The sequence below is a fragment of the Tripterygium wilfordii genome, chromosome 2 (assembly GCF_013401445.1).
Source record: "Tripterygium wilfordii isolate XIE 37 chromosome 2, ASM1340144v1, whole genome shotgun sequence".
NCBI lineage: Eukaryota > Viridiplantae > Streptophyta > Magnoliopsida > Celastrales > Celastraceae > Tripterygium > Tripterygium wilfordii.
This window is the reverse complement of record NC_052233.1, coordinates 8,792,480-8,810,733: the sequence shown is the minus strand read 5'-3', so window position 1 is coordinate 8,810,733 and position 18,254 is coordinate 8,792,480. Positions and strand designations below refer to the sequence as shown.

Sequence of the window (18,254 nt, the reverse complement as noted above, 5' to 3'; positions counted from 1 at the left end):
AGAGGAAAGAGATGGAGAGAGGAAAGAGAGGGAGAGGAGAGGTGTTGTGGATATGAGATTGAAGTGATAAGAGAGAGAGGAAAAAGGGGAGAGAAATCGTGCAGAGTAAAATTAGATTTTAAGTCATGTACATGTGTCAATCATTCAGTGGTGCATGCGCACCACGTCAGCATAATGACGTGGTGTGCGGCAACCACTGAATATTTTCTCAGGAGAGTGACCCCTTTTTCGCCGCTTAGTTGATGATGATGATGATTCTCTCTCCAATTCTGGCAAGAAGACAAGGCTCGCTTACTACAACAAGTACTATTATACTAATCGCTTTCACCTGTCACAATATTTTACCAAAGTCCCGAGTCCTCATCGCTTTCACCTCTCACAATATTTTTGTCGAATAGGTTATGTGCGACAATAGGAGTCGCAGAGAATCTGGTCCATGTGGTTGTGCTGAGGACACCATTCCCTTCTCATTAGTGGAGACAACCACCTCACCATCTCATATTTATTGGACACAAGCATTTTTAGTTGTCTTTGTTTGGTAAGAGAGAAGAAAGTTGGTCACTTGGTCTCCATAAAAATAAATCATGAGATAATAAAAGATGCCAACAATTTATATCCCGTCGAGTTTGATTCATAAGATTCAAGTAAATTTTTGGATTCTACATATCTTATATGATATCATGAAATTCAATGCGTACAACTCTACTAATGAGATAACTGATATATCAGTTACTGAATCCCTATTATCACTGGATAAATAAATAGCAAGCTTTTTCATGGCTATTAAAGGAAAAATATAAGCTAAACAGATTATTATTTATGGCGTTGATGTCAAATATAGGTCATGTAACCTTAAAAGAGGAGTTCGTATTCCTATCATTACTGAATAAATAAACAAGAAGTTGTCTATGGCTAATAAAAGAAACATATAAGCTAAACAAATGATTATTTATGTCATTACTGTAAAATCCAAATCAAGCCGCCTTAAAAGATTTCCAAATCTATATGTTAGCTTTAAAATTGGTAATGCTAAAAATGTGTATGTATGTATGTATGTATATATGTGCATATACATCGTGTTATGTATGTATGTTGGGACGATACATGTGAAACAACTTTGCTAAATATTAGAAACAATAATTGACTGGCAATGTCTTCTATCTTTCACAATAATGAAGCCAATGCAAAAAAGAAGCATATCCTCTACACAAAAAAGTGACCAATCCCACCCCACCTTATAATATTATTATTATAATAATCTTTCACGTGAATGTTCTGGATCTTGCAAAAGCAAAATCTTTGAAGTTGATATTTTGTTCATTATTTATCTTTTCACTATTTTTGCATCCCAAATTTCTCTGTTGATTAGTTCATAGTTTTGAGCTAACCCACATCATTGATGTGGTTTGTGTTAATGGGTTGAGATTCATTCTTTTGTCTTCGTGGAGTAGCCTGGATGACAGGATGGATATTGGTATGCGTGGGTTAGATGTAAGTATTCGGGTGGTTTGATTCTGTGATTGAGTTCATATTTATGTCTGAAATTTGATATACATTGGGACGTACAGATGTCCTCTAAATTTACCATATGAGATTTTTACTTCTTTTTTTTTTCCCACTCCTCACTTTTGGTGTTGTATGAAATACAATGGAAATGTTGAAACAACAAATGACGGAGTGAGGGTTTGTCGGGCCACATCAACCAAAATTAGTTGAATTTGACTTTTACCCATGGATTCGAGTACCCGAAAGATATAAAAATCGACGGAGTGACTAAGTTTGAGCAATTTGAAATTTTCAACATCTAAATTAGAATGTTTAGAAAATGAACGAACGAATTTAACTGAGTCATATTTTCTAGTAATCAAAAACTTCATTACCCGGATTTAGTAGTGCAGATAAACCTAACTTCCCGACACCACGACAAATCTTACTACAAAATACATATGGAACCCCCACAAATCACCAGAGTAAGTTCCCAAAAGTGAGTGTGAGGAACAGACCCACGAGAATTGAGTTTTCATTTTCTGGACAAGATCAATGGTACGTACCCCAGGCCCCAATCAAAGAAAGGACAGTTTTATGTGGTCATGAGACTAATCAGTACAACCCCTAGCTTTTCGTTTTCACTTTTCCTATTTTTTATAGACACGTGTTGATGTATATATTGCTGTATTGAATGATGTGATGTGGATATAAAACCTAATTGGATCCACGAGAGTACGAGCGCCGACAACAAAACAAAAAAATCAAATTCTGATGAAAATATTTAATATTTTGTATTTATATCCAATAATCTAAAACAATATATTATTAAATTCGTTATACAAAATACAATATATTTTTGATTTTTCAAAAAGTTCACAAATCCTTTTGATGCACACCGGTTGGAGAACGCTTAATAGTGGGATTAATTGTTCATCTTCTTCTATCAAGGCGTTTAAGTACCACCTGTAAAATAAAAAAAAATGCTGGGCCGCTTTACTATTTTTAAAGAAGTAATTAGCACTAATTAATGATTTTATGATTGTCATGGTCCCTAATATATAATTTTTCTTTGTCTACTTGTTATTAACTCTTGGTGGAATCTTGGTCTAATGGTCTTCAGCATGGAAAGCTTCCATAACTAAAATAATCATTTAAGTAAAATTAAAAACAACAGAAAATTGTGGCGAAGTAAGAGAGTTTAGTATTTTATTTTTACATTATATTTATTTTTAATACTTCTTTGACTGATATAAAAAAAAAACCGCACGTGGTTGGTGTGGGTTGGCAATTTCTAAGAAGTTGGATGAAAACAATTAAATTAAATATTTTGAAACCTCCTTGTGTTAGTTTCTTAGCTCCATCATAATAAATTCTGCATTCAATGGTACTGCGCTTATTTACTTATAATTATTAATTAACTACCCATCAACACCAACTTTTATATCATTTATTTATTTCCATTAATAAGGTGCCGGAGCGGTTGCGACTCTTATATGACAAAGACAAACAAAACAAAGAAAACGTGAAAAATGGAGGAGCTTTGTTTCTAGATGGACAAGAGAAGATATACTTTTGACTTTCACGACTCTTTTTTTTAAAAATTTTTTAATATCACTAAGAAAATATGTTTCTCATTGGAATCGGACTTTAGTCACACACATGCCTAACACAGTCGATTACCAATCGAACCACCTCTCATTTACCCTCACAACAACCTCAAGGTTCAAACACAGCAATAGTTCACAAACCAAAACAAACCATGTTTTCCAACTATATATGCTATCAACCCAAGACAAGTCTCGAACATTTGTGTACCCTCAAACTTGTCTTCAAAACATCTTAACCATTGCAAGGAATTAAATTAATATATAGTCCTTGGAAGCTAGCCCATGAGATAAGAGGTGGCCATGAGCCAATTCGTTGGCCCATAAACTTAAATGTTGCCAACCAAAGCAAGCCCAGTTAAATACTCCTTCAAACCCCAGTTAGACAGCTCATCAAGCCCTAATTCCAAAATGCCAGTCAAACTAACGGAAGCCCAGTTAAATAGCCCATCCACACCCAATTAGAAACCCCCATCAAGAATCTTCCTGGCTTCAACAAGCAAGGAGTTGCGAATATGAATTTTATTGTTGGTAAGATGGTGAACATCAAAAAGACAAAAACAGATGCTTTGACATCAAACATTATGTGCATGTCATGACTTGAGACTTATGACACCAACTCTTCTACATCTATGATATCTATATACTTATAAAATGCTACACCGATGATGCGGAAAATATTTTACTTAATGTAAGCAGAAAATCCTACCTCTGAGCCAGATGCCATAAGCCAGATCAAAGGATGCGATGCATAACATCAAATGATTTGTGGATTTTGCTTCCTCGACAAGTGTCCGGTCTACTGATATCTTTCATACATGGAACTATGGAAGAATCATGCTGGAGATAAGCCACAGAGTCTAGTCAAATAAAATGGGGCGGCAGAATTCACAGTGCAACATTCCCCACATAAGCATGGCCTAACGGACGATGAAAGTGTACATGTTATTGTACTCTCAAGTCTCAACACCATCCCTTTCTAATTTATAGCAATTATCATAAGGTAATGCCAGTTGAATAATGAATTATCTTCTAGAGCTGGCTCCGTAAATCTAACAAAGAACAGGGTGGTTGATTAGATGACATCCAAAAGCTTTCCCTTAATAAGACATGCCTATCTTTGGTTTGGTCATGCATTACCCAGCATACTGGAATATGAAAGACAATTTACCCGACACATATCAAAGGGTCTGACCAGTGCACTCTTCTCTCAGAATATAGTCAACGGCATCTTGAACGGTGTCAACAACCTGCAAAGGCCACAAAATTGTCAATTCAGTGCAATTTGTCATACTGATTTATCACCGATACCTGCCATAAAAAAAGTTATTAACCAAGTGTCTACAGTGTAATAATGGAGATCCAAAATCTGTCCACCAAAAATGCTTCCTTAGAGCATCCTAAAACTGCCGGTAGAACCTAAGGTTGATGATCGTTAATCCAAGGATACTATGCAATATCAAAAACTACATCAGTTGATGCTTTTCACACCAACCAATGAACATTTTTCTTGAGGGGCAGGGGGAGGATACGAATGAAAACTTTTGTAGGCTGGGTGCTTCTTGTAATGAAAACACATATAGCTAGAATAAGATTTGCACTACCAGTTCTTGAGAAGTTTATCAGATACTATAGTCTTACCAGATCTGCAGGATACTCTGCGTGATTTTCCTGTCCCTTGAATACTCCCGTCCTTGTCAATATAGAAAACCAGGGAGCTCCAGCCTGAATGTAAGCATGAAAGTCAATTGAACAATTAGTGAATCTTCCAGCCATTAAATCATAAATTTCATTTGATTCATAAATCTAGAACATTTTCAAGTTAGCATAAGGCAATGCCTGGTTCATAGATGAAGTATTATTTGTAGAGCTAAAGAGACAAACCTGCCGTGCACCTTTGATGTCAACTGCAGGATTATCACCTATCATATATAGCCTTTTGAAATGATGACTCCCGGCATTTGCATTATCCATTGCATGAGGAATACAATGGATGGATGATGCTAGCTGTTTTAGCACATTTGCAGCATTCTCAAATACAAATGGATTTGGCTTCCCAAAAGATGTATACTTCAGAGCTTTGGGGTGAATTCTGCATATTTAGACTGTCAGTGTCAGAATAACTCAAGACATTACAAAATAGCACAAGTTGTGCCTTTTACAACTACAGGCCAGAGCAACATCATGATAGTTTTCTGTACCAAACTCATGAACTGTGTCTCATTAGTTTTTTTGTTTATTTTGTTATAAAAATGGGCCATCTTTTCAATGAATGCTGCAGCCTGAGACTCATTTTAGAGAGTGGTCACTGTAGCCCATCCAAAGAGACCCATAAGATAATTTTGAGCATATATATGATTCCATGCTGAAAAAAATTTAATGAGACATGTGTCATTGTAAAATTACTTAGCATCTACTCCTTGTATGTTCTCTGGTCTTACCTGTTGAAGATGGACTCTAATGCAATTCTGAAAGCTCCCATACCAAGACGTTCAGAAGGAAAAGACGCCTACCTTTAGCGGCATTTCATCAGTATATAGTGGAGTCACAGACTATAGTTTTATTTAAAGTCATGAAGTAAGACAACAATGAACTGCAGAAGTTCACATCACAATTCAAAAGTTACTTGGTATTCGAGGTCATCATTTGCAAAATAGAGATCAGGTTGTTGTCCGATTCCCCTTCCAGGAAGACCTCCAGTTCTTAAAATGTCACAAAGAACCTAAGAAAGATATCCATCATCAGCCAATTTAGAAAAACTTTAGAAGTTCTCATCTACAAGAACCTGACATTTAAGAAAACTTGCTGGAACCATCAACAGCACTTCAAATGTCCCCCCAAAGTAATAAGAGTTTAGCATTGCCTCAAAAGATATGATCCTTGCACCAGAAACTTTGACCAGATAAAAGCAATGATGGCCCTGTTTTTGTTTCTTCAGCTCCTGGGCAAGTGAGAGGCATAGCCGCATAGATCAACAGATCAATTTCTTCACTTCCGTAAGCAACGGCTAGATTTTAATTTTTTTTGTCTCTAATAGCAAGGTCTACAGGGTGATACCACCTTATTGTCAGTTTAGTGAAGCAATTAAGACCTTAAGTAGCATGAATGCATGATGCATCCAACAATAAACGTTCCACTCAAAAGTCATAGTGCCTTACAATTGACAAAATTGAAGCACCAACACAAATGGAAGTCAAAATTGTAGTTTTAAGTCATTAATCCTGAAGAAAGTTTCAAGCTAGCTGCCGCTGGTCATAGCTTGTGGCTAAATGACGAGGTGGTTCACCAATAACTCAAGTTCATTTAATAAATACACACATATACGAAGTTCATATAAATAGACAAGGTAGAGAACTTAGGCCACCTGGATGTCTCTGCTCCAGTCAACAGGGTCACTAACAACAAATGCTGCCTGAACTCTCAGTGAGCAAACATCGTTTCTTGGAGTCATCTCCTTAAAAGGCTCATTCCCATCAGCAGTCACCTTCACTGTCCATTTCTTATACTGAGCCAGTGGATCAATGTCATCAAAGTAGGAGGCATACTCGTCTATAGAAAGAACATTTCTGAAGATAAAAATCGATAAGCACAACATCCATTCAGTCGGAAAATAGAACCATTGGTCAAATTGGAGATTCAGAATCTTTCAAGGGTTGAAAACTTGAAATTACACATTGCTTAGAAAGCTTACTTAAATCCATATTCAGACATCACAGCAGCAGGTTCCCCTTTGCCCAAAGCAACAATGAGTTCATTCTCATATCTGCACCAAGACAATTGTAAAAGGTAAAGATGTGATAAGACAACATATACTTCAACACCGAACAGTCTGAAGTGGGAAAAGAAATTAAGATCAAGTATTGCAATTCCTATATTGCATTAATAGAGTTATTTCTAGAAATTCAATACGAGAGAACGCTACAATGCACTCATATGCTATAAAGTGCTTCTATAACATTCGGCTTCAGACCAAGTGTACATGTAAACTTGAAAACAGCTAAAAGCATATCATCAAAAAAAATGTTAATGCATACCGCTTCACCAGCTGTTTGAAAGGGGAATGACCCTGCAGAACCTGCATTAAAAGTCAAATTAAAGAGTGGATCAAAGCAGGAGATAAATCCAATTTAACAGGTAAGAAGAACTAAGGAATTCAGCAGTCAAATATTATTAGCTTTGACATGGAATTCTTGTGATTATTTTTCCTGCTAAAATTCCCAACCACAGAAATGCATTTGGTATATGAAAACTCTAGGGTTCACCTTCATGGTATTACCTGTAACGGTGAAACATTAATGCCCAGAAGTTGACTTAATTCCAGAGCTCGTTTAGATTCTTGAAAACCACCACCTGTTGATATGAAAAATTTCAGATAACCAAATTGTTCAACAAAAATCATGAATGCAAATTAGATTTTTAAAACCGAAAGTTGGAAAAAATAAAAGAAAAATAAAATTTCCTTGCTCAGATGAATGGGAGCCTAAAGTTAAAAGAAACAGGCAACTTTGGAACATTACATAGAATGGCCAACCACCAACATAGTTGAAAGCCACATTTGACATGATGGTTGCAATTCCTATATTAAAAACAATTTGTAATTACACTCGGAAATTAACAAGGTAGCAGCTAAAAAAGCTTAAGGAAACATCACTGATAACCTTCAAATAGTTTGGTAAAAATTCAAGCACACTAGAAAATCCTACTACTTTTGCTCGACAATTTCTCCATCCTTGATCTGAAACAATACTTCACTAAACTCCAGCTTCAATATAACAAAAAACCATGAAAAATTGAACAAAACAACTCAAGATAATAAAAGTGACAAACCATTTGTCAGGAAAATAAAAGGAATCTTCAAAGCACCTGCCACAGAAAAGGGAGAGTCATCGTCTATCATTCGTTGCAGCAATAGTTTACAATCAAAAGCAAGCAAGAAGCAGAATAATTGAACTAGAAACATAGTTAGATTTCTCAATTGGACTAAAACTTGTTCTTCCACTACAGTCCTAGAAACGACAACCGAATGAGTACCAGTGTGGTCGCATAATCTTCTGAGCGCTTGCGGAGATCCACCGATAAGAGAGTGACCACGGATAATGACCCCATCGATATCGAAGGCAATGCCGAACGAAGATCTGTCAGATAAACAAAATACATTACACTGATTAACTAATTAAACATGTTTAGGGCGCAACAAACAAAAAGATGCGTAAACATACGCACGCTTCCGATTGCGAAGAGAATGAGCGACAAAGGAAGTTATGGAGCGGCCATAACTGCCTTCTGCTTCGGCTCCGTACAGCCTTCGCGAACGTTAGAAATCTCATTTTTCTCTCCACCTTCTCCAATAATCCACAGGCCGGGGACTGACCAGTGACCACAGACCAATTTTTAATTAATCAGTTACTAAGTTTTTGTGGGCCGGCCCAGAAGAAGGGATCGGCCCAATACATTCGTGACCGATCCCGACTGTCGTATATCATAACTGGGCTTCTCATTCACTGTCACATGTAAAAATGGATTTGGAAACACCATATGGGCCCATAGCGATCTTGTTCTCCATTGACAGCAATGACCCAATGCATATTCAAAAGAAATATAATAGTTGAGGGGGGTTATAGTGCAAATTTTTTTATTAGTGTATGGGTCCTGTATAAAATAAATCTTTGTGGAAAAAATTATATATTCATCGAGAAGTTGGACCGTATGATTGGACATTTGGTGGTATTGTTCAACGATGACTTGCTTCCCTTTCTGAATCGAAACCCATCCCTCTTCTCCGTAGCTCGTCTCCGTCTCCTTCTCTGTTACCGCCTCACCGGTATGCCTGTAATTTTCCTCAAATTATTCACATTAGTGATTTATTCTTAATCTTTGCTTTGCTTTTGTGAAGAGGAAAAATCTATATCAAAACCATGTTCATTGGATGTACTAATTGATACAAATGTGAAATCCAAATTTAATTGTTTATGTTTGATAAATTTCAACTTCTTTTTCCAGTTACTAATTAGTTTCTGCAGCACTTAAATTGGCGAGGAACAGATCATGGAATCCCAGAGCTGATTCTATCCTTCATTTGTTATTCTGAATCGGGTAACTAATTAGTCTTCAATTCAAGGTGTTCTTTCTTATGCTTGTTTTTCAAATTTTTTTTTTGTGGTTGCTTTTGGGGCTGGGTTAATGAGTTGAACTCAAGTCTAAGGTCCAAACAATAGTCAAATCCATTTGCCTGATTGGGAGGAAGGTTGGGAAATGCTGGGGGAGTTTTTCGAGGTTGAAAACCTTGTTTGGCAGAAGGGTTCACCTTAATGGAAGTGCTGGGGTCGTTTTTGTTAGTTTCTCACTCTTGTAAGGAACCCTCGCGAATCTTCCAATTTGGGTGAGTGGTTTGTCAAATTGGGTTTGGCGCGAAACCTTATCAAGCACCCATGTTATGTTTGCAAACAAGGGTTGGAACCTTACTCTTCCCAAGTCTCGAAACCACTTCCATGAAAAATCAAAATTTTGATGCAACTGCTTAGTTCTTACTCAGGTTAGTGCGCTATTTTGCATAATTAGGTTTCAACTTTCCAATTAGGTTAAGCTTTCTGCTTTTGGGTAGATAATGGTGTTTGTATGGCATTGGAGATAAGGTCCTAAGCTGATATCGTCCGAATTAAAGTTGGACACATCACATGTTGACTGATTAGAGGTTATCTTTTTAATCAGCTTAAGCTTCTTTTGTTGCTCGGTGTACACAATGCTCATTATTCTTTTTTGAAATTTATCATAAATGCTAGAGTGCTTGGATTGTTCAAATGGAGGATCAGATGGAAATGAAAGAGGGGAGCAAGAGAACTGCCCCGATGGAGGATGGAATGGACACAAGCCAAGAAAGCAAGAGGACTGCTTCTGCTCCTTTACAGTGGAGCCAATGGCAGTTGCTTGATTCCATTCTTCCAACTGGTGGATTCGCTCATTCTTTTGGCCTGGAGGCAGCAATTCAGTCCCGCATAATATCTGATCCTGAAGATCTTAGAACTTATTTGGTACATGTGTTGGAAAATACTGGGAGCTTACTCCTTCCATTTGTGCATTCTGCTATGGTGTGCCCTAATTTGGAAACCTGGAAGAATCTCGACAGGAGGCTTGATGCAACTCTAACTAATGAAGTGAGTCGAAAGGCATCAATTGCTCAGGGATCAGCACTCATGAGAGTGGCTGCAGCCGTGTATACAGAAATCCCAACTCTTAAAACCATGAGGGATGCACTTAGGGGTGCGTGTTTTCACCACGCTCTTGTTTTTGGGCTTATTTGTGGACTTGTAGGCATGGATACAGAAACTTCTCAAAGAGCTTTCATGTTTATCACAATGAGGGATGCTATTTCAGCTGCAACAAGGCTAAATTTGGTTGGACCTCTGGGTGCAGCAGTACTGCAGCATCAGGTGTCTATTGTTGCTGAAACTATATTGATAAAATGGATGAATCGTCCAGTTGAAGATGCGTGCCAAACAGCCCCTTTACTTGATACTGTGCAGGGCTGTCACAGCTACCTGTTTTCAAGAATGTTCTGCTCTTGAATCTAGTGGTAAATATATTAGCATCTACGTTTAGCTCATACTTGAAATGTTTGAACCTCTCTGCTGTCTTTCAATGCCTGAATTATTATTTTTTATCCTTGCAGTACGAGCCTCAAAAAATGAGTCAACACAACGTCATCCCAACAGATATTAAACATCTGGTAATGATTTTAAAGCAATGGTTGATTGATACACTTTTAGAAGGAAAATACCATGCCTTTTCTTTCAAGCTTCAGTAATGTTTTGCCCAACTACATTTCCTTGACCCGAGATGTTGTGCATATAAATGTCAATGGGTCCATGGGAAACAGTTCCAAAGGATGATGGGTAATGAAGTCTGGTTTTAAAGGTTTCAATCTCCATAAGAACCAATTAACTGGTTTGATATCTCAGAGATGGGTGAAAATGAGCCAAACAAGTCGATCTTGTACAATTATAAATTATTGGCTAATGGGTCCAATGCCGTATTTTGAGTTGTAACTTTTTTCTATGCTCCCTGATCCCTCGTTTTATCTAGACTGGAACTCAACTTTCAGATATTCTTGGTTGGGTGGAGGACTCATTTTGATCCTGCTCCTCAAAGTCTGTTGATGATCCAGATGAAGGTATATGGTTAGGATGAAGAACAATTCTAGGCCAAAGGTTTTCTGTTATAGAATTGGCGCTTCATCATCTCATTTGTCCGCTTAGTGCTTCAATTTCAGAGTTGTATTTACTCATCTAGACTAGTGATTGGAGAAAATAATTGAAATGACACAAGAATTTAGCTCACTTGAAGTCTCTGGCATTGTTTAGGTGCAACAATCTTGAGCATACAAACTGGGGTGATCTATGCATATATGCATGTCAGGACTTTCCTTTTGTGTAATGGGTTGGCTTCTGCCAGAAACTCCAAAAAATTACTTCTTTTGAAGTTCGATCACCAAATTGTGAGGAGTTTTAAGGTACAGATGGTGCGATTAATTTTTTGCTGGGATCAGTGTTTATGAACGTTCTAATAAAATCATATCTTTGCATCTTGCGTTGATGAGAAAATTTATGACTAAAGCTTTCTCTGTGTATATAAACGTTTGGCAGGATCATGGCACTGATGCGCAACATTCTGATCCAATGTGCAGCTTTGGCAAAGCAAATCAAGAGAAGAGTTGTGCGGGTTCAAGCTCCTGGCACAAGTAAATAAACTCTTACTCTTAAGAGCACCCACATCTGGGATCTAAACGACTGGCACAAATAAATATTTCTATATTCACAAATGTCTGATGCTTGCCAATATTTGGAAGGTTTTGCTGGAAGTAGGAAAGCATGCAGCTTTGTTGTAATAATTTCAGTAATCAGGGAAGCAATGTAATGAGACCTGCCAGATTTTAGTGTTCTGATGCTGATTCCCTGACGATTAACAGCATGTTTGCAATGTATGATGGATTTTTTCCCCCTTTCCACAGTGAGTAGAATAAGAACAGCCGAAAAAATTACCCATTTTCAGGGGATTGTTTGATTGGATGGTATGACAACAAATAAGGTTGGCGTTTTCTTATTATTTACTTATTTTTTGTAAAAGAAAAGAAAAGAAAAATAATATCTGGACAAATCTTGAAACCAAACCTTTTTTGAGTTTTAAAAAAGATTTAATTGGTTTTATTTATTTATTTTTATTACTTATATATTATTTACTTTTGAACATAACGTCTATATTTTATTTCAAAAAATTTGAGCGTTGAAATAAGTGTTTTGGTATAAATCACATCAATGATAAACACTGAGCTAATCTATTCCCTAAATCTATGATTATTAATAACAATATCACTCTTATCAACTCAATTTGTATAAATATTGTGTGAACATCAATGCCCTAATAGTTGTACTCATTTTTTTTATGTGGAAATAAAAAAATGCAGTAAAAAAATATGGTAATAAGGAGATGATATTGTGATCAAAATAATTGACAACAATGAAACAAAATTAGTAATGGAATGACCAGTTTCATAATTAGAGAGATTAATTAATATGCTAATTAAGTTTATGGATGGGTCAGCATCAATCAAGTGTCCAATAATATGGTTTGGTTTGGTTTTGTTTGTGTGAATTCAATGATTAAGATTTCCATTTTCAAAGACAAAAACTTAGATATGTGATTGATTGATTGATATAGTATAAAATTTAATTTCTCAAAGTCAGATTGGGTGGGGCCCAATCTGTGTGTACTACTATTGAGTCAACTCATGCATTTGATTCAGTCATTGTTTCCCATAAATAAATAAATAAATTCCCCATTTTCTCCATCTCTCTTCTCTGATTTTGTTTTTTTTTTTTTTTTTCCTACATTTCTGTTTGGGAAGAAGCCCTTTTTCAAAGCCCCAAGCTGAGATTGGTAGATATTTTGTATTGAAAACTAAATTTTTTTTTACTAAAATTGAAAAAATAGAGAATTGGAGCTTGATAAAATCTTCTCTCTCCCCTACTTTTGCTCTCCTCTTGCCATCTCTTTACATCTTTGATTAACCATAGATTGATTCTCCTCTTTAATATAATCTGCTTTAGCTCATAATTACTTCTCTCGACCTTGAATTACTAATCAGCTCAGCTCTCTCTCTACCCTCTCTCTCTTTCTTTTTTAGTACCCAAGTGTATCTTTATCTTTCCTTCATCTCTAGCTTGAGGCTCTATGTTGAGACCATGTTCTTCTTTTTCACTGATTATGGCTAGGATTAGAATTTAAAGATTTTTTTGCTGGGTTTTTCCCAATTTTGGCTAGGATTAGAATTTGAAGATTCCTTTCCTGTGTTTTTCCCAATTTTGTTGTTTTTTTTTGTAATTCGTTGTGATGGGTGGATCTGGCATCTTTGCCTCTTAATTCTGTTCTTTGTTGACAAATCTTAAATTGCATCAAGTTCTAATTTCATTCAATTGGAGTTGTTGTTGTTATCAGTTCTGAATTTGAACATCTGATTTTTTACACTCAAAACTTAGATCGCCCGTGTTATTTGGACATTTTTTTGCAAATTTTCAATTACATTTCTGTAATTCTATTATTGATTTGAAATGAGCGTCTGATAAGGTTTTTCAAGACTGCCACCTCTCCACTCTTCCATTCAAATCAGGTAAAATTCTAATTTCATTGTTACTGTATACTTCCTTTACTTATTCTTATTGATCACATGTTCATGTACATGTATCTGTTTTTGATCTGCTAATTTGTTTCAAATGGTTTTACATTCGTATTTACTGGTTGCTGTGAGATAACAGATTTTGAAATTTGAAGAGATTTTGATGATTTCCTTTGAATTGGAATTGGAATTGTTCTTTTTGTTGTTGTTGTTGGAGAATGTGATTTTTCTTTTACTTCTCAGGTGAATTCAAATAGATAATAGCATGAAGAGTTAGCATGAAGAGTGAGAGCGAGGGCAAGAAAATGAGAAAGGGTCATCGTGAATCTTCATTGGTTGAAGAAGCCAGCATGGGAGGAAACCCACTCGGAGATGTAGCTTTAAAGAAAGGGCCATGGACATCTGCAGAAGATGCAATTCTGGTGGCCTATGTCAATAAGCATGGTGAGGGGAACTGGAATGCCGTACAAAAGCACTCGGGACTTTTGCGATGTGGGAAAAGCTGCCGCCTTCGATGGGCAAATCACCTAAGACCTGATCTGAAGAAGGGTACTTTCACTCCAGACGAAGAGCGGCGCATTATTAAACTCCATGCCAAGATAGGAAACAAATGGGCCCGAATGGCTGCAGAGGTTTGTTGCTCTATTCAGTATTTCTTTATCAAATTTGAAATGGATGTATGTATCTCTTCTACCATGGCCATAGTTGCATTTACAATTACATGCGTCCAACCGAATACTTGCAATTTATGGACCTGAAAAAAATCATGAACTGGATCATATCAGTTTGTCATAAAGGATTAATTCTATCGGTTCGCTATAGATTGTGCAATGTCATATTGTATGGCATTATGCAATGTCGGGTTTCTGATAGACATCTGGCTCTAAAAATAAGTATAGCAGAAATGAGAATGTTGCGTGGATGTCCGAAAACACTAGGAAGGATATGGCAAGAAGCAATACTTTAATTTACCTATCATCGAAGATAAGATTAGAGGATATTTTTTTAGATGGTTGCAAAAATAAAGCATAGAGATCCGATGCTCTGATGTGAAAGAGTTGAGAAATTTTAGTATATGGTGGTAAAAAAGTGAATCAGTAAAAGTGGTAAGGACACAGGATTAACGTAGAGTACAGCCTTACATGGGGTTTGTATGGTGAAAAGAGTATCGACTAGAAGGCCACGTATTGGATTCCATATAAACTTAATATTCTTTAAGATTCTCTATTGTCTGAGTATAATCTTAACACACCATTAAGTTTCAAAGGTCTAACATTTAATATGTTTTTTCCTCTGTAGATAGATACTATGTCAACTCCCAGAATCACAGCTCTAACTAATCATATAAATGATAAAAGACTTATACACTCGCACATGTACATGTGGATATGAAAAATTCTTAATACTTCTTGCCTCTTATTGTTTCCATGGTTCTTTTGAGTTGTGTATATAACTTGGTGTTTAATACTAATAAATTAGCATGTTATACTTCTTGTTGATCTCATATGAAAATTGAAATATGTGCCTTTCTCATGGTGCAGAGAGTTTATAAGAATACTGGAACCGTTGAAAAGGAAGAAGACTAATATTAGGTCGAGTCTTATATCTAATATTAGGTTGAGTCTCCGAGGCACAATATGCTATCAACACATTGACATCTCAATTTAACCATCATGCTTTGGTCTTCCATTTTTGCTCCCTCTTAGTCTTGGGGAACCTTAGGTGATATTGTTGAACATTGACATTTCTATTATGATTTCGGAGTTTGGAGCTAATATTTTACCTTTGGGTTCGGGAAAAAGAATTTTGGTTCCTTGTCTGTCTCCATTCTTTTAATCCACAGCATTTTAGGCTTTTAGCACTCCGAACATTTCTATCATAAACCAGACCATTGAATCTTTTGTTTCCTGCTTACAAATTTTTTCTTTATGGACTATCTTCTTTTAGCATAGCTGATGGACCATTTTTTTGGGGGAAAAAAGGAAAGAAAGAAATTTGCAAACTCCAGCTTAGGGCTTTGCTTAATATGATTACTGAAAAACAGTTGATTATTAATTAAAACATCATTGGTTTTGATGGATAATTCAGCATTCTTTTCTCAATCTATAGGGCCCAGGCTGAGTAGGAGGGAGGTTGAGGAGTGGGATATTTTTAATAAGCCTTCAAACTTGTGAAATCTTGCAAGCCATTTTCTCTTGGAGTTAATGGTATAGACACTCCCAACTATACAGTTACTTTGTATAGTGTTCAGACAACCATGGAACTAACAACGTTATTTTCTAGGATCTATTTCCATTTGGAAGTGCAAACAGGAACAGAGAAGCAGAACTGTCTTACTCTTTCCGGGACTCTAGACTCTGTATAGGATGAGGAAGACAAGTTTGACATGTGATAGACTGAACACATGGCAGCTCTTATGTGATGTTAACTGAGCTGTCAAGCAAGACAAGTTACAATTGCCGTGATAGATAGCCGGATAGTACAGTAGACTGCTTCTCTGATATAGTTTACTGGCGATTCAAAATGACATCATTTTTCAAGCTTAATATCCATTGTCCTATCTTTCTCTCCTTTTTTGAACTTGTTTTCATAGTTTTGTTGAAGTCTTATCTCTTGCAGTTTCCTGGACGTACAGACAATGAAATAAAGAACTTTTGGAATACGAGAATCAAGAGATTACAACGTGCTGGTCTACCAATTTATCCTGCCGATGTGAGCCTCCAACTATTAAATGGGAATCAAGAAGGTCAAAACATGGGAAGATTGACAGTTGGAGACAGCCATGACCCGGATCTCATCCAAGCAGACAATTTGGAGATTCCAGATGTAAGATTCAAAAATTTAGAACTCAATCAGAGTCTATTATCTTATTCGCCGACGCTTCTTGATTTTCCAGCAGGCAATGTCCTTAAACAAAGTGTAGGTTCATCCCATAGTTACAGCTTTATGTTGCCGACATTGCATCCTCGAAAACGACTGCGAGAGTCAGAAGCTCTATTTCCAGTATTGGAAGGTAGTTTTAGTGGTGGTCCCCCGTTGTATAACCAATACGTGGACTATGATTCTGAGAAGATTGCTGACCCCTTTCATTCGTCCTCTTCATATGATCCTGGTTTCGAAACCTGGGACCAGATGCCACTGGATGCTTTTTCTGGTAGCCATGCCCTTTTAAATGGCATTTCTTCTTCTTCTGAGCCCACATGTGGGGCTACGAAGTTGGAGCTCCCTTCACTCCAATATTCAGAAACTCAACAAGATAGCTGGGGCACTCCTGCTTCCCCACTGCCTTCGCTAGAGTCTGTTGATACTTTAATCCAATCGCCTCCGACTGAGAAGACTAAATCGGAGTGTATATCCGCACGAAGCAGCGGTATGTTAGAAGCTGTACTTTATCAATCACAAACTTTGAAAAGCTCAACAATGTCTTCACACCAGCAAAATTCAGTTATTTATGATTTTCCTGGTGACGTGGTCGATGATTCACCTATGAATCCTGGCAAGACTGTATGGGAAGCGCGTCATGACCCAAACTCTTCTTTAGGTCATTCTGCTGCATCTATATTTAGTGAGAACACTCCTGTCGATGGAAGCTCATTGGATGAACCCCATTCAATTGAAAACATGCCAGGTGAGGAAAACCTACATTGCATTAACTTCCATGATGGATTTTTAGTATTTCATTAACTGAAAATCCTGTGTGTTTTATGTAGGTTGCAATATTGAAAAGAAAGAAGCTCCCAGTCAGATAGACCTTTCCCGTCCAGATCTTTTGCTTGGCTCGGGTTTGTTTGGGCACTGGGGCGGGCATGTTAAGAATCAATCCCTGCCAACGGACCCTGTAGAAGCTCTTCTTGGGGAAGACGTTGGCAGTTACGACTAGTAAATTGGTGGCTTGAACATTAAAATTTGAAATGGTGCTGCCCTAAAACCTGTTCATGAGTCATCTTTAATCTTTGATATCCTCCTGGAGCCTCAATAACTCATTTTTCTTGTGAGTTGTTAGAAGCTTTTTCTTCATATTTTGTGAACAATGTGAGGCTTTGGGGATTTCTGGGTGGGCAGCTTTCACATGATGTAGTGAGTCTGTAAGTTTAGGTTATTTTTTTGTGTTGCAGTTGTGTTGGAACAATGTGTTTCTTTCTCTGTTTCAATCATAATTACCATGTTACGTTAAAAGTTGCCGAACCATGAGATTGATGATCAGCTCTTTGTTCTTGAGAAATGTAAGGCCAATGTCATTGCAGTAAGGGGAGAGATAATAGTGTGGCAGTGGGTGGTTGAGAGAGAACGTAGTGAGCGAAGAAGATAAAAATAAAAAATAAAAAATAAACATGATTTTGAGTAGCAGCAACAGATATAAATTAAATAGATAAATAAATAAATACACTATTTTTGGGATAAAAGAGATAATAAAAATCCCAAAAATAGGTAATAAAAAATGAAATGTGACATAAATCAATACATTATTTTGGGATAAAGGGATAAAAGAGAATGAA

The 18,254-nt window shown here is 36.7% G+C and overlaps 3 protein-coding genes across 19 annotated transcripts; 2 read left to right on the top strand and 1 right to left on the bottom strand.

The window, feature by feature from the left end:
• Nucleotides 1–3,594: 3,594 nt before the first annotated feature.
• LOC119983122 (uncharacterized protein YKR070W) lies at nucleotides 3,595–8,450 on the bottom strand. Of its 3 annotated transcripts, none has more exons than XM_038826819.1 (13): nucleotides 8,316–8,450; nucleotides 8,124–8,227; nucleotides 7,920–7,955; nucleotides 7,369–7,442; nucleotides 7,127–7,167; nucleotides 6,784–6,855; nucleotides 6,457–6,658; nucleotides 5,719–5,814; nucleotides 5,534–5,601; nucleotides 4,977–5,184; nucleotides 4,734–4,817; nucleotides 4,264–4,342; nucleotides 3,595–3,932 (listed from the first exon to the last, which is right to left on the bottom strand). In XM_038826819.1, the coding sequence occupies exons 1-12, from the start codon at nucleotides 8,417–8,419 to the stop codon at nucleotides 4,274–4,276; spliced, it is 1,158 nt and encodes a 385-aa protein (XP_038682747.1). In that variant the 5' UTR covers nucleotides 8,420–8,450; the 3' UTR covers nucleotides 3,595–3,932; nucleotides 4,264–4,273. The 3 variants fall into 3 exon arrangements, with proteins under 3 accessions (XP_038682747.1, XP_038682740.1, XP_038682732.1); XM_038826812.1 differs by lacking the exon at nucleotides 3,595–3,932 and adding an exon at nucleotides 3,934–4,144; XM_038826804.1 differs by lacking the exon at nucleotides 3,595–3,932 and having other exon boundaries at nucleotides 3,934–4,342.
• Nucleotides 8,451–8,768: 318 nt separating this feature from the next.
• On the top strand, nucleotides 8,769–12,027 carry LOC119983144 (urease accessory protein F-like). Of its 13 annotated transcripts, XM_038826915.1 has the most exons (6): nucleotides 8,806–9,185; nucleotides 9,872–10,662; nucleotides 10,759–10,815; nucleotides 11,172–11,259; nucleotides 11,450–11,598; nucleotides 11,732–12,027. In XM_038826915.1, exon 2 carries the CDS (start codon nucleotides 9,890–9,892, stop codon nucleotides 10,652–10,654), a length of 765 nt encoding a protein of 254 aa, XP_038682843.1. In that variant the 5' UTR covers nucleotides 8,806–9,185; nucleotides 9,872–9,889; the 3' UTR covers nucleotides 10,655–10,662; nucleotides 10,759–10,815; nucleotides 11,172–11,259; nucleotides 11,450–11,598; nucleotides 11,732–12,027. The 13 variants fall into 13 exon arrangements, with proteins under 13 accessions (XP_038682766.1, XP_038682815.1, XP_038682798.1 ...); XM_038826838.1 differs by having other exon boundaries at nucleotides 8,769–8,913; nucleotides 9,113–9,185; nucleotides 10,759–11,598; XM_038826887.1 differs by having other exon boundaries at nucleotides 8,769–8,913; nucleotides 9,113–9,210; nucleotides 10,759–11,598.
• A 954-nt stretch (nucleotides 12,028–12,981) lies between these two features.
• LOC119983104 (transcription factor GAMYB-like) lies at nucleotides 12,982–17,961 on the top strand. Of its 3 annotated transcripts, none has more exons than XM_038826774.1 (4): nucleotides 12,982–13,752; nucleotides 14,002–14,390; nucleotides 16,378–17,386; nucleotides 17,469–17,961. In XM_038826774.1, the coding sequence occupies exons 2-4, from the start codon at nucleotides 14,037–14,039 to the stop codon at nucleotides 17,636–17,638; spliced, it is 1,533 nt and encodes a 510-aa protein (XP_038682702.1). In that variant the 5' UTR covers nucleotides 12,982–13,752; nucleotides 14,002–14,036; the 3' UTR covers nucleotides 17,639–17,961. The 3 variants fall into 3 exon arrangements, with proteins under 3 accessions (XP_038682702.1, XP_038682711.1, XP_038682719.1); XM_038826783.1 differs by lacking the exon at nucleotides 12,982–13,752 and adding an exon at nucleotides 15,868–15,965 and having other exon boundaries at nucleotides 14,253–14,390; nucleotides 16,042–17,386; XM_038826791.1 differs by lacking the exon at nucleotides 12,982–13,752 and having other exon boundaries at nucleotides 14,253–14,390; nucleotides 16,042–17,386.
• Nucleotides 17,962–18,254: the final 293 nt, after the last annotated feature.